This window comes from Salvelinus alpinus, chromosome 2 (genome assembly GCF_045679555.1).
Source record: "Salvelinus alpinus chromosome 2, SLU_Salpinus.1, whole genome shotgun sequence".
Lineage (NCBI taxonomy): Eukaryota > Metazoa > Chordata > Actinopteri > Salmoniformes > Salmonidae > Salvelinus > Salvelinus alpinus.
The window spans coordinates 101,138,489-101,154,950 of record NC_092087.1 but is presented as its reverse complement, the minus strand read 5'-3'; the positions used below and the strand labels follow the sequence as shown (position 1 = coordinate 101,154,950).

General features: G+C 40.8%; 1 protein-coding gene across 1 annotated transcript; it reads left to right on the top strand.

The window, feature by feature from the left end:
* The first annotated feature begins 3,729 nt into the window (after positions 1-3,729).
* LOC139547159 (zinc finger protein 436-like) lies at positions 3,730-12,973 on the top strand. The gene is made up of 2 exons (XM_071356218.1): positions 3,730-4,232; positions 11,912-12,973. The coding sequence occupies exons 1-2, from the start codon at positions 4,004-4,006 to the stop codon at positions 12,763-12,765; spliced, it is 1,083 nt and encodes a 360-aa protein (XP_071212319.1). The 5' UTR covers positions 3,730-4,003; the 3' UTR covers positions 12,766-12,973.
* Positions 12,974-16,462: the final 3,489 nt, after the last annotated feature.

Here is a 16,462-nt window from a genome sequence, read left to right as displayed (position 1 = left end):
TTACACCAGGGGGGGGAATAACTCACGAGAAGCCAACTGACTCCACTCTCACCAGCTTCTAGACGCAGTTCTACTCTGCTGTGGCGCATAATGAATGAGTCGTGCGTTGACCCTGGCCACTTGGAGTATACATTGAGTAGTTGCATACGGGCATCGCAGATCTGAACATTCAATGAATGGAAATTCTTCCTGTTTTAACATATACATGTTCATCTACAGACGGTGCGCGTAAGGCAATATGCTTGCAGTCAACTGCACCTATGACCCCTGGGAAATTAAATGAGCGGACAAACTCGGCTTTGCCTGTTCGTCGGCTGTATGGGAAACGAATATATCTCGTGGACAATACGTGTAGAATCGCCTCGATCACTTGTGGCAGGATGCGGCTGAATGATGGCTGTGATATACACCGACCTGTCACTCATTTCGCTCTAGAATGTCCCAGTAGCGACGAATCCCAGAGTGGACAGTACTTGGACAGATAAGGGTATGGCATGATTACAGCGTGTCTTCCTTTCCAGATTAAGTGCTAAATTCGCGCACGAATCTAACAGAACATTTCTTGGAAGACGATAGCGATAAGCCATGGATCATCATGCGCAAAAAAGTCATTCCGGTCTCTCTCCCTTCTAAAAGCACGGTTTTCAGTGTCTTCCAATAACGCAAGAACAGCCATGGTTACTTTTTTCTACATTAACACACAATTAATAGAACATCGCATCCTGTTTTTAATTCAAAACACCTTGCGTCTGGCTATTAAATCTTCACACCTTTAATTGATAATTCCTCACAAATTGTTCATAAAGCTAATGCTCAACACAGGAAAAGTTCACCACAGGCTTGGATGCATATACGTCCCAAACTGCAATACCCCTACATAACCAGCAGGAAAATAATTGACGTCAAGTCTAGACTTTGCGCAGAGATAAGATAATTTCCACGTCAAAGTAAAGTTTTATAAATAACTACTTATACGTGGTTTTCTGCGTAAGTCGTACTTAAGATCAGCATGTATCGTAAGTCCGTTTTATAAATGAGGCCCCAGGATTGGAGAACTTATGCAGGAGGTTAGGCTAATTAATGTTGCCGGTTAACGAGAATTAGGTTAAGGTTAGGAAAAGAGTTAGGGATAGCGAAAATGCTCTCTTACGGAAAAGTCACTTCCGTATGGAAGTCGTGTTTTTAGGGAGCATTGTTACAGACCTAGCTGCTTGTGATATCTGTTTTCTAATTTTATTAAACAGATCATTTTATTGAATTTAGAACAAGGCTGTAAGGTAACAAAATGTGGGAAAAGCGAAAGGGTCTGAATGCATTCTGAATGCACTGTATATCAGTAATAACACTATTGTCACGCCCTGACCGTAGAGAGCCTTTTTATGTCTCTATTTGGTTTGGTCAGGGTGTGATTTGGGTGGGCATTCTATGTTCTTTACTTCTATGATTTTGTGTTTCTATGTTTTGGCCGGTTATGGTTCTCAATCAGGGACAGCTGTCTATCGTTGTCTCTGATTGGGAATCATACTTAGGCAGCCCTTTTTCCCCACCTGTGATGCTGGGTAGTTATCTTGGTTAGTGGCACTATAGCCCTCGGAAGCTTCACGGTCATTTATTTTGTTTCTTGTTTTGTTGGCGACATTCAATAATAAAATGCAAATTAATTACTTAATCATACAATGTGATTTTCTGGATTTTTGTTTTAGATTCCGTCTCTCACAGTTGAAGTGTACCTTTGATAACAATTACAGACCTCTACATGCTTTGTAAGTAGGAAAACCTGCGAAATCGGCAGTGTATCAAATACTTGTTCTCCCCACTGTATATATATATATATCTACATGATGTATTGTTACACCATGTAGGAGCAGCATAGACCTAGTCTGTTCATTATATACAGTACCAGTCAAAAATTTGGACGCAAATTTCTACTCATTCAAGGGTTTTTCTTTATTTTTACTGTTTTCTACATTGTAGAATAATAGTGAAGATATCAAAACTATGAAATAACACATAGTAACAAAGAAAGTGTTAAACATATCAAAATATATTTTAGATTTGAGATTCTTAATAGCCACCCTTTGCCTTGATTACAGCTTTGCACACTCTTGGCATTCTCTCAACCAGCTTCATGACGTAGTCTCCTGGAATGCATTTCAATTAAGAGGTGTGCCTTGTTAAAAGTTAATTTGTGGAATTCTTTCCTTCTTAATGCGTTTGAGACAATCAGTTGTGTTGTGACAAGGTAGCGGTGGTATACAGAAGATAGCCCTATTTGGTAAAAGACCAAGTCCATATAATGGCAAGAACAGCTCAAATTAGCAAGAGAAACAACAGTCTAGCCTTACTTTAAGACATGAAGGTAAGGCAATCCTTAAAATGTCAAGAACTTTGAACGTTTTTTCAAGTGCAGTCGCAAAAACCATCAAGCTCTATGATGAAACTGGCTCTCATGAGGACTGCCACAGGAAAGGACCCAGAGTTACCTCTGTTGCAGAGTATAAGTTCATAAGAGTTACCAGCTTCAGCATTTGCAGCCCAAATAAATGCTTCACAGAGTTCAAGATACAGACACATCTTAACATCAACTGTTCAGAGGAGACTGCGTGAATCAGGCCTTCATGGTCGAATTGCTGCAAAAAAACACGACTAAAGGATACCAATAAGATGAAGAGACTTGCTTGGGCAAAGAAACACGAGTAATTGACATTAGACCGGTAAAAATCTGTCCTTTGGTCTGATGAGTCCAAATTTGAGATTTTTGGTTCCAACAGCCGTGTCTTTGTGAGGCGCATAGTAGGTGAACGGATGATCTCCGCATGTGTGGTTCCCACTGTGAAGCATGGAGGAGGTGTGATGGTGTGGGCGTGCTTTGCAGGTGACACTGTCAGTGATTTATTTAGAATTTAAGACACACTTAACCAGCATGTCTACCACAGCATTCTGCAGCGATACGTCGTCCCATCTGGTTTGAGCCTAGTGGGACTATCATTTGTTTTTCAACAGGACAATGACCAAAAACACACCTCCAGGCTGTGTAAGGGCTATTTGACCAAGAAGGAGAGTGTTGGAATGCTGCATCAGATAACCTGGCCTCCACAATCACCCGACTTCAACCCAAATTAGATAGTTTGGGATAAGTTGGACCGCAGAGTGTAGGAAAAGCAGCCAACAAGTGCTCAGCATATGTGGGAACTCCTGCAAGACTCTTGGAAAAGAATTCCCCATGAAGCTGGTTGAGAGAATGCCAAGAGTGTACAAAACTGTCATTAAGGCAAAGGGTGGCTACTTTGAAGAATCTAAAATATATTTTGATATACACTTTTTTGGTTACTACATGATTCCATGTGTTATTTCATAGTTTTGATGTCTTCACTATTACTCTAAAATGTAGAAAACAGTAAAAATAAAGAAAAACCCTTGAATGAGTAGGTGTGTCCAAACTTTTGTCCTGAACTATACATCTACATAATGTATTGTTACACCATGTAGGAGAAGTTGGCTGCGTTCAGACTTTTTTTCACTCATTGATATTTTGATCTGAAAAGTGTCTGATTTGAAAAGATCAAAAGACCAATTCGTGGGGGGGAAAATGCAGAATTGGGCTGCCTGTGTAAACGCAAATGAAATAAATGAAAATAAACATATTTCCTGAAAATAAAATAAATATTTCCGTAAACTGCATTATCTACTCCAATCAGCAGATGGCGATATGAGTTTTACAGGCGAAGCTGCCAAAGTGTGACGTATAATCTAGTGGACGGGACACCTCTTCTACAACGACAGCTAATCAGTCACCTAGATAGCTTGCTAACCAACAAAGCTTAAACATGGGAGCTATTTAGACGTTTTCGGTGTATATTAATCACTGTGTTTTAACACACGTCTGTCGTGTCTACTAGTTACCCATCCCCCGCTTCATATTGTACGTAACTGGTTAAATTAGCATTAGGCTAGTCGCTTATGCTAACTATCTAAGTTGGCTATCTTAATAACTTTCCGGACCATGAGCTCACTAAAATACTCTCCCCATTCAAAAGAAGAGGATGTCTGCTGGACTGAGAAACAGGGTATGTGGCTTAATGTTGTCGTGAAAGAAGAGGAGGAAGAGAAGGATGTCACAGTGAAAGGCGATGAAGAAGCTTCCAGAGTGAAAGATGAGGAAGATATTACTGTCACAATGAAAGAGGAGGACGAGGAAGAAGAGTATGAGACTGGAGATCTGATTAACACCAGTGAGTAACGTTACTATCTTAAAAACAGGAGCACAAACGCTGCCAGTTGTTGAACTGAAGTGGATTTTCGAAGTGGCAATCCGTGATTCAAACAATAACAAGATGGCCGCCATGACACTCGTTTTGGTGAACAGCTAAAGGTTGGGTGCTGGAGACACCGATATGTAACAACTGTCAAATTCCATAAAATAGCTATGAATACAAGGACTGACCATCCAAATGATAAGAATAATAGTTTAAGCAGGTTCTAAAACTATACAGTGTTTGTTTACAACTTTTTTTTTTAAACAAGCTATCAGCCTAACTGACGTGTAAATTACAACACACATTTCCGTTTTCATATTTCTAACATGGCTGCTGCATGGCATTTCTACTAACGATACAATGGCGATGTCCACGATAAGTATAGGGCCCCACAGTGGAGGTGTCATGTTACCCATAAAACCTAGCGATCAAACAGTGAATGCGTCCATTCGTTTTTCCGCCATACATTTTTCCCATAGGGAAATTTAGAAATGCTTAAAATAAGGGCTGTGTGTTGTGTAGACTTACCCAGACGTGACGTTTTGATGACAGTTTAACGTTATCTCGGACAAGGTGACTTTTATCAATATATTCAGCTTTATTTACTCTCAAATTCGAAAATGCTAATAGACATTATGCAAGACTAGAAATCCCTGCAAGATCCTGCACATCGATGTCAGAGCTTATAGGCTAAGATGCAATAGACAGTATAGAACACAGTATATACATATGAGATGAGTAATACAAGATATGTAAACATTGAAAGTGGAATTATTAAAGTGACTAGTGTGACATTTATTACAGTGGTCAATGATTTCAAGTCTGTATGCAGGCAGCAGCCTCTCTGTGTTAGTGATGGCTGTTTAACATTCTGATGGCCTTGAGATAGAAGTGGTTTTTCAGTCTCTCGGTCCCAGCTTTGATGCACCTGTACTGACTTCGCCTTCTGGATGGTAGCGGGGAGAACAGGCAGTGGCTCGGGTGGTTGTTGTCCTTGATGATCTTTTTTGCCTTCCTGTGACATCGGGTGCTGTAGGTGTTCTGGAGGGCAGGTAGTATGCTGCTAATACTGCATCAAAAACATGTTTTATACTGCAGTAATTTTGCAGTCTAACAGCAGTTACAGTGCAGTATAACTACACTTTTACTACAGTTTCAAAACTGCAATCTTTTTTTGTAAGGGTCGTCTCTAGCTGACACCTTTGCAAACATCTATTGTGTCACAGATTTGTCAATTTAAAGACATTTAGGCAGTTTATTCATGACTAAATCTAGCTAAAATTAGCTAGTTAATCCAGAGATTTTTTACTTTTGCCTTGATTTGCCAGAGTGTAGTAGTGATGCACCGATATGACATTTTTGGCCGATATCCAATATTTTCCTTGCCCCAAAAAACGATACGATAACCGATATTGAAAGATTTAGCGGCCTTTTTATCATTCTAGTACTGTTAAATAGTTAACACACACACATGGACTCAGCAGTCTAAGGCACTGCATCTCAGTGCAAGAGGAGTCACTACAGTCCCTGGTTCGAATCCAGGCTGTATCACATCCGGCCTTGACTGAGAGTCCCATAGGGCGGTGCACAATTGGCCCAGCATCGTCCGGGGTAGGCCGTCATTTTAAATAAGAATTTGTTCCAACATCACCCACGACAGAGAATGGTTGATTGTCAAGGGGAATATATTCCATTATCGAAGGCTTTAATGGATTTCACCTTTGAGTTGTCTCGCTGAAATGTTCATTCTCTTTCAAATGACTGCTTGGCTGCTCGATCCACACGGCAGACACTGTGGGCTTGTTTAGGAATGCTGTGTTGCACGTATAGCTCAGCATTTTACGTGGCGTCATTACGTCATGTACCTACATTTATATAGGTATGCACGTCATCGGTTTTGCACATCGGAGTTAAATTAGACATCGACCGATACCGATGTTGCCATTTTTAGATAATATTGGCCGATTCCAATATGTTCACGGTATATCGCATCCCTAATTTGTAGTTCTTTGGCAGCTAATTAGCAGTACATTTTTAGGGGGTAAACACAGGCAAATATATTGATAAAAGCCATCTTGTAAAAACATCACTCCAGGGTAAACCTCAGTGTTTCTAAAATCCCCTATGGGGGAAAAAATGAATGGTGGAAAAACCAAGTGGAACCATTTCCTTGTTTGACCGCTAGGTTTTATGGGTATTATACTGTACTACTCTATAACACTGGGAGCTACTTTTTGATTTGTCAGCTCCAAAACAGTTACACCTCCCTCATTGAATAGACATGGGGTGCGTTCAGTTCGCTTTAACGTTTGTTACGTTGGGGAACGGTTTGTGCTGAACGACAAGTTTACCAAAAAAAAACATTCTTGAGCAGACTTTGATGTGTGTTTGTTAGGTGCGCTGGGGTGTGGCTTAAAGCAATGGAGCGGATTTGATTATGCTGAGCCACGGTGCACCAGACAAAGGCCAGTCATGTCATCAGGTCGAAAGCAGGGAGGGAGGAGCGCCCTTCTCAAATAGAACAGTAATTTGTCAACAAGGCAGCATGGTACATCATCCAGAAACATATTTTCTAACTAGTTTTCTTTGGGAAGGTAGATAAATCTCAAAAGCAATAACTTTTGCATGTGGGGAAAAAAAACAAATCCTACTCATTACTCCACATGCTCTTATGTCACTTTGTTTTGAGATGACTTCACCTTGGGGTTCCAAAACTAATGCAGTCAACTTTCACCCAGTGCAAAACATGCCCTAAACACGCCCCCTCAGTGAGTGACATATTTATCTACTATCCCCCATAGTATAAAAGTTGACCTATTCTCTGCAGCCTGGGGCAGTTGTGGGATGCGATAGATCCCAAATTAATACAGGCGCTAGCATCCCCCCCAAAATGTATGCGATGTGGCTGATGCAAAACAGATCAGAACTTTTAGCTTAAAATGTTGATAAACTATTAGGCTATTTCTTCACATTATACGTGCAGTAATGTGTAGATGGTAGTAGGCTATAAGCGCAAATGTTCTATTAGCCGAAAAACACCATTATCAAAAGTGACCGAAAATGCAATTGTGCATGTGATGCTTTTATTATGAAGGTGAATTTTTATGGTGAAAAATGAACTTCCCCAAACATGAAAATCACGCGCTGCTTATATATGCCAGTTAGGCTCTACACCCCTTGTAAAGCGGATTAATGTGCTTAATTTTAAGGAGTTATTTGGCCACTTTAGTTGTGATACAAACCTTATTAAAGCCTATGGGCCTATGGACTCGGCTACATGAGGTGTGCAACTATGATTCAAACAAACAGGGGATAAAAGGCTTTGGTTCTTTCCTTATGCTGGGCATCATTCACAAGTGATAATAAACAATTCATAAGTGATAGGCTAATATTGTCACCCATCATACCTAGCATAGACTATAGAAATGTTGCGCAACATGAGCTCATTGGCTCTCATGAAGTGTTTGATTAGATTTTCGAATACATTTGCATTGATGTCAGAGTGATTAGAAGGACAATAGAGGGCTGAGTACCAAGAAGTTAGCAAGTTTGGTAGGCTACTAATGACCAGCAGCAGAAGCAGTATGTATAAAAAAATAAAATGTTATAAAATGTATGCACTCTACTGTAAGTCGCTCTGGATAAGAGCGTCTGCTCTTGGCCGGTAGGGATATCCTTGTCTCAGTATGTAAAAATGTAATAAAATGTATGCACTCTACTGTAAGTCGCTCTGGATAAGAGCGTCGGCTAATTGACTAAAAATGTAAAAATGTAAAATGTTTTTAACATAAATCTTCAGTAATGTTCCAACCGGAGAATTCCTTTGTCTTCAGAAATGCGATGGAACGCAGCTAACTCTCACATGAATGTGCATGGTCAGCGCATGGTCAGCTCGTGGCATTCTGGGAGAGAATTTACTCAATCTCCTTTCATTCGCCCCCACTTCACAGTAGAAGCCTCAAACAAGGTTCTATAGACTGTTGACATCTAGTGGAAGCCTTAGGAAGTGCAACATGACCCCATTTCCACTGTATCTTGGATAAGCAAAGGGTTGACAACCTACAAACCTCAGATTTCCCACTTCCTGGTTGGATTTTCTCAGGTTTTTGCCTGACACATGAGTTCTGTTATACTCACAGACATCATTCAAACAGTTTTAGAAACTTCAGAATGTTTTCTATCTAAATCTACTAATACTATAATACTCCTAGGATCTGGGCATGAGTAGCAGGCAGTTTACTCTGGGCACGCTTTTCATCCGGACGTGAAAATACTGCCCCCTACCCCAAAGAAGTTAACTAACTTGCCTAGTTAAATAAAGTTAAATAATTTAAAGAAGTTTTTAAAAATCTGGTCTTGTAGTTTTAGAACCATTTGTCAGCCGTGTAGCCACTTCTCCATGCTGTCTGGTCTCATTTAAATTCCAACCATTTCAACGTGGTCGTCGTGTTCTCTGGTCTGATATGTTAATTCTTCAGGGAGTCCTTTTAAGCACTCTGTAAAAAGGGGCGTTCCATCATGAGGACACGAATTCTGACCTCATTTGGGGCGTGGCCACTGACTGGCACAAGTTTAGCAAAAAAAAAAAAAGTTCTCATTTTAGAAGGCTAAAATCACATTTCCATCTTTTCACAAATAGTTTCATATTTAATCAAAAGTTTTACAACATTTAGTTGCAAACCTGACACCTCGAAAGCGTACATTTTCAGAGATAGTTATTTAGTAATACCATCCTTAAATCACAAAATACACGTTTGACAGGATTTATTGTTTAGATCCTCGCCGACCATTCCAATTGTTTGGATTCCGAAACTGACATTCCAATGTCCAGTGTTTTGATGTTGAAGTTTTGGCAAAGTCTCTCTCTATTGTAACAAAGGATTTTCTTAACTTCTCCATACTGCAGAGCAAGAGAGAGAAAGTTTACGACCCGTCGTTAAGTCATAAAACCGGGCCAACTTCCCCTCTCTTCCTCTCTGGTGGGAGAGAGAGAGAGAGGGGGGGCTGTTTGATCCTCAAAGGTTGAATTGCGTATACATCAGGAAATTCCAGAAGACAAAATAAATCAATAAATACAATTTAAAGAAAATGTACAATTCATGAATGACATCATGGATCAGGGTTGTTGAACAGTTTGCATTTCGGATGGTCAGCCGAGGAACATTCTTAATGAGGGAGCATCTCAGTCACAGCCTGGGAGTCAGAGCCTGGGAGTCAGAGCCTGGGAGTCAGAGCCTGGGAGTCAGAGCCTGGGAGTCAGAGCCTGGGAGTCAGAGCCTGGGAGTCAGAGCCTGGGAGTCAGAGACAGACCGGTCAAAATAGAATGAATAGAAGGGACTCGGAACCTCCAAACCTGGCAATTTCATGGGTACACTAACAGCAGCTGCCTGGTATTGTGACGCTTTAGCCGGGGGAGGGGAGCAGGCGTGCCCTGGCTTTACGTGCGGAGAGTGGAAGGCTCAACAAATCATGCAATTTAACTCAACAAATCACAGCACAGATTGTAGGGAAACTTCCTGCTTTTACTACCTGCAATTGGTACACTTGCAATGGCTGCCAGTTTACCCATTATGACATCATTGACTTGAATAGGAATGTCTGTTCTATTCGTTCTATTTCTATGGGTCAAACATGGAAAGGGTTTTGATCAAATCAAGCTTTATTTATACAGAACATTTCAGACATGGAATGCAACGCAATGTGCTTTACAGGGAAAAAAACGAATGAATGATAAAAGCTGAAACATTTACTACAGAAGTAAAAAAAAAAAAGTAAAAAAAAGACACAAACTGAAAAGCACCCTGATGAAAAGCAAAGCTAAAAATTTGTTTTTAAGATCTCTTTTAAATGTCTGAAGTTTCAGCCCCCCTCTGGTTCTATGGCAGGCTATTCCAGATAATAATTGATATAACACAAGAATCAAACCTCTGTCCTTTTTTTACTTTAATATAATGTAGTATAAATAATAGATGTGGTTCTCAGTGGGTTTTTCTTCTTCACTAAGAAACAGTTGCTCTACACTTTTGGAACACAAAAAAACATAATTTAGAAGCAAAAAAATGTCATAGGCTTTTGTCATGTGCAAAAAATCTTGGGGATAGTACCAGATATCTCCTCCAGGTTAAGAGGAGTACATGGGCCACCTTCCAAACCTTGGGGTAGTACCATATATCTTCCCCAGGTTAAGGGGAGCACATGGGCCACCTTCCAAACCTTGGGGTAGTACCAGATATCATCGTCAGGTTAAGGGGAGCACATGGGCCACCTTCCAAACCTTGGGATAGTACCAGATATCATCGTCAGGTTAGGGGGAGTACGTGGACCCCCTTACAAACCATGGGGATAGTACCAGATATCATCGTCAGGTTAGGGGGAGTACATGGACCCCCTTACAAACCATGGGGATAGTACCAGATATCATCGTCAGGTTAGGGGGGAGTACATGGACCCCCTTACAAACCATGGGGATAGTACCAGATATCATCGTTAGGTTAGGGAGGGAGTACATAGACCCCCTTACAAACCATGGGGATAGTACCAGATATCATCGTCAGGTTAGGGGGGAGTACATGGACCCCCTTACAAACCATGGGGATAGTACCAGATATCTTCATCAGGTTAGGGGGAGTACATGGACCCCCTTACAAACCATGGGGATAGTACCAGATATCATCGTCAGGTTAAGGGGAGCACATGGGCCACCTTCCAAACCTTGGGGTAGTACCAGATCTTCGTCAGGTTAAAAATATGAGTTAATGATTCAGCAATCAAGGGGGTGAAGAACTGCAGTAAAAAAACAGGTCAAGGATATCAACCCCAGTGTAACTTTTAACAACGTTTACTGACACCGGCGAGATTGGGAGTCCCATAGGGCGGCGCACAATTGGCCCAGCATCGTCCCGGGTTTGGCCGGTGTAGGCCGTCATTGTAAATAAGAATTTGTTCTTACCTGACTTGCCTAGTTAAATAAAGGTTAAATTAATTAATTAATTACACAAAATATATGACACCTGCATCTCTAGCTGTGTAGCCACCAAAAAACTATACGAGGGGGGGAAAAGTCAGTCACTCACCCAAGTCCATCACATGACATCCTCCTGTTAGCTAGCGTTAAGCTCCGTGTTTTTAGCTCCTGTTAGCTAGCTAGCGTTAAGCTCCGTGTTTTTAGCTACATAAATAGAAACGTTAGCCTATTAGCCACATTATGACTGACTTGTGATCATTGCCCTTTTGCTCGTCTGATTGTATTGACATTCCCAGCCTTAGTTACATTCGTCTGGTTTTTGTCCAAAATACTGAGTCATTGAAGCTGAAACAGTGCATCCTGAATGGAGGCAGCAAACGGTGTATCAGGCCAGCTGGGATTTACAACCTGAGAGCAATATTTTTTTGACTACCAAGAAATGTATTGGTGAATGATATTATTCATGCATTGAACTGCGTCCATCTATTCTGCCAACAATGCCTTAGTGTACGTCATGGAATGTTGAGTCAAATATATCCTATTTTTTAAAAACCTCTCATAAAGTTGGTTTTGTAGCATAAATTGGGGATTTTATAATTTTGACTGATTATGATTGTCTGTTTGTTTCATATCTGCAAATGAGTTAAAATGCTGTCAGTGCTACTTTAAATAAACACTCTGTCTTTGGCAGGAGAGAGACCAGACTCAGAGGAACCAGAGCCAGAGACGTCCGAACCAGCAAGACGACACCACTGTTCCTACTGTGGAAAGAGCTTTAACCAGTTAGGGGACCTAAAGAAACATGAGAGGATACATACAGGAGAGAAGCCTCACAAATGCTCCCAGTGTGGACAGTGTTTTACCTGGTTACAGAATCTAAAACAACATCAAATAATACACACAGGCGAGAAGCCTTACCAATGCTCTCAGTGTGAAAAGGCTTTCACCCGGTTAGCACACCTGAAAGAACATAAAATAGTACACACAGGAGAAAAACCTTTCCACTGCTCTCAGTGTGAAAAGCGGTTTACCAAGGTAGGGATCCTAAAACAGCATGAAAGGACGCACACGGAAGAAAAGCCCTACCATTGCTCCCAGTGTGGAAAGAGATTTTCCTTAGCAAAGTACCTGAAAGAGCATGAAAAAATACATACAGGGGAAAAACCTGGAGAGAAGCTATTCCTCTGCTCCCTGTGCGGAAAGAGTTTTACCCAGTCATCCCACCTGAAATCCCACACAAGAACGCACACAGGGGAGAAGCCTTATCATTGCTCCGTTTGTGGAAAGAGTTTTTCTCAATCAAGTTGTCTGAAAAAGCATAAGAGAATACACACTGGAGAGAAGCCTTACCACTGCTCCCTGTGCGGAAAGAGTTTTAACAGGTTAGATTACCTGAAATCACATAACAGAACACACACAGTAGAGAAGCCTTTACACACAGGAGAGAAGCCTTTACACACAGGAGAGAAGCCTTTACACACAGGAGAGACGCCTTTACACACAGGAGAGAAGCCTTTACACACAGGAGAGAAGTCATCATTGTAAATAAGATTTTTTTTTCTTAATTAACTTGCCTGGTAAAAATGTTTTGTTTTTTAATGAATAATGAAGAAACCTGTGTCTAGTGATGTAGTTCAGTGATGTTCAGAATGAACCGTTTATATACTGTTTATCCCATTTGATGAAAGTGTAGTTTGTATTTTTCAATCTCAAGACATTTGAATTTGAGATAAATTGGTTTGATTGTAGACTACCAATATGTCAGTGTGAATGTGTGTGTTCTCTGTGATTACATGGTAATTTTTCAACTCCGGCTCTGTGTGTTGTGTTAATCTGTGTGTGTCGTTACTCGAGCACTCTCTAGTGCCATTTACCAGTGATGCGGTTGCTCTATTGTTTACTGTAAGATACAGCCTGTATCTTACATGCTTTTAAGGGAATAGTGTGGTCCTGTAAAGATAACAGACCAAGAAAACAATTAGTGCCACAAACGAAGGCAATTGTCACAAAATGTTTGTCATTGCGGTTCAACAATGGAAATGTACCTCTAGTTCCAACTTCTGAACAGCAACGTATGTCTCCTTTTATATATATATGGATGAATTGAGATGTTTAGCTCCTTTAAAAATAAAAATAAATGAATGAATTGAGTGAGCACACCTCACGTTCCCCCCGGTCTCTGGCACAGCCCACAGGCTCTGGGACACGTGAGCCGTCCAACAACAACCCCCCGACATGAAAGCAAGTTCGCAGCACTTTGGTGGCAGTCAGAGTAGCCTTGCTAATCGCTACGGAACTCAGATCAAATATATATATATAGTTTCTTACTCCCCGTTTCACCATCAGCCCATCCAGCATTGCAGACAGAAGTAAACCACTGTAGCAACAGGTCATAAACAGGAAGTAATAAGCTCACATGTGGAGTATGTTTGTAGATGGTTACAAATTAACTAAACCCAGCCTTTATCAGAAACTTAGTCAAATGACTTTGCAAGTCAGTTTATCTATGAAAGACCATTGACACGGATTTCCACAAAATGAATGATTGACTAAAATGGTTTTGTACAACATCACAGGTAAGCCCAACATTATCTTTCAACTGACAAAAGTTGTGCTTCTTGTTTTTTTTCTTCTTCTTGCTAGCTTTAGCTCAAAGCTTGGTGGCTTTTAATATAAGATCCCTGTCTAACTAAAGTTACTTGTTGGTGGCCCATGGCCCTTAACTAGCCTGGTGAAGACTAGCTAGCTGGAGCGATGGTCAGGTAACATTAGGTAGAGTCAGACAGCTTTTACTTTGACAAACTGCTATTTTATGCTCTTTTTTTTAAACTTTGGGATTTGCCCTTTATATCACTTGGATACAGTGCTTCTACATCTATCTGCATTGCTTGCTGTTTGGGGTTTTAGGCCGGGTTTCTGTACAGCACTTTGTAACATCGGCTGATGTAAAAAGGGCTTTATAAATACATTTGATTGATTGGAACCTGTTACACCTCACCTGGAATACAACGCTTTCTGTTACCTCTTACCATCCTTTCTGTCACCTCTTACCATCCTTTCTGTCACCTCTTACCATCCTTTCTGTCACCTCTTACCATCCTTTCTGTTACCTCTTACCATCCTTTCTGTTACCTCTTTACCATCCTTTCTGTTACCTCTTTACCATCCTTTCTGTTACCTCTTACCATCCTTTCTGTTACCTCTTTACCATCCTTTCTGTTACCTCTTTACCATCCTTTCTGTTACCTCTTACCATCCTTTCTGTCACCTCTTACCATCCTGGAATCCGTGTGGATAACAATGGACATTTCCAAGGTAAAACAATGTTCTGATGACCATATGTTTCTAAGAGCGTGGTCGTCTTGTGGTTATTTTGCATTCAAACTTTCTACAACGTTCTGGGAATGGTGCAGTGTAGCTGATTGGCTTTGGAACATTCTCCGCGTATTTAAGGAACTTGACGAAATAACCATTTTCTTGGTATTTCATTACTGTAACAGAACGTTTCCTAAAAGTTCAAACATGATTATATTTAATTAAATGTTTGGTCACGTTCTAGGAACGTTCTCTGAATGGTTTGACATTGGGAATGTTCTCAAATAGTTCCGAGAACGTTTTAACATTATTTTGTGGGAATTTCAATACTTCAACAAGAACAGCTAGTCAACATGACCAAAACATTGTACCTCTTTAGAACGCTTTCCGTATATATTATCCGCTGTGTTTAACACACTTCCATCGTATATACTAGTTACCCCATTTAATTTCACATGTACGTTGTTTGTTAGCTAGCTGTATAAATGAGCAGACGCAAATGCTAGCTAGCTCACATCCGACCATGAGCTCACTAAGCTACCCCTTTTAGCTGTCGCTATCACGTTTCAGGTAAGACCCAAATGCAGACTGTCGAAGTAACAATGTTTATTTCAGCAACAAGGGCAGGCAAACGACAGGTCAAGGCAGGCAGGGGTCGATAATCCAGAGTAGTGGGGCAAAGGTGCAGGCAGGGTCAGGGCGGGCAGAAAGGTGAAAACAGGAACAATAGTGGCAGAGGGAAAACCACTGGTAGGCTTGGAGAAACAAAAAGAACTGGTAACAGACAAACAGAACACCGGTATAAATACACGGGATAACTGGTAACAGACAAAGGGCGACACCTGGAGGGGAGTGGAGACAATCACAAAGACAGGTGAAACAGATCAGGGCTTGACAGTCGCACAGTTTGTCTTTGTCGTAGTAATACACTTGACCTCAGGTCGAGTGATCTGATTTGGATTCAACCTCACATGAAGACAATTTTATCATGTGGAGATTTAATTAAGGGTCATATTCATTAGTGCACCATAGTGAAATGTTTTGCAACAGAAAACAAAAACAAGCTGTATTGGGGGACATTTTAAGATGAATGCAGTTTATATTCAGTTAAGAGTAATTAACACAATGCTTAGCTTATTTCTATGTTTTCCCTGTCTGTAATACACATGATTTCCACTGATCTTAATTGTGACACTTTATTTGTGTATGGGTCGATGGTCACTTGACTTGATACGGAATGTTCTGGAATGTTCTTATATCTGTTGATAGGGTCTGACGCCAGACTGAAGGTACCAGGACTGAGGACACTGATTTGTTGTTGTATTTTTTATTTTTTTATTTAACCTTTAGTCATGCTAAGACCAAGGTATATTTTGTAGATGTTCCTGTCGTTACAAAAACGATACACATCAATGCTTTTTTATTTCTTTAGCATTTACAGACCAAGGTCTCTTTTTATAGATTAGCCCTGTGGTTACAAAAACTATACACATCAATACACGTTTTTATTTATTTAACATTTACAGACCAAGGTCTCTTTTTATAGATCAGCCCTGTGGTTACAACAACTATCTATACACATCAATACACTAAAAGCCAACCAGAGACCCCAAACACCCAATCATAGAACACAGACCCATTCTCCAGTAAAAAGGATCAGCCATCTGAACTGCCCAATCATAGAACACAGACCCATTCTCCAGTAAAAAGGATCAGCCATCTGAACTGTCCAATCATAGAACACAGACCCATTCTTCAGGGGTCTCCCACCTTTCTGCCCTAGAGCAGGGGTCTCCCACCTTTCTGCCCTAGAGCAGGGGTCTCCCACCTTTCTGCCCTAGAGCAGGGGTCTCCCACCTTTCTGCCCTAGAGCAGGGGTCTCCCACCTTTCTGCCCTAGAGCAGGGGTCTCCCACCTTTCTGCTCTA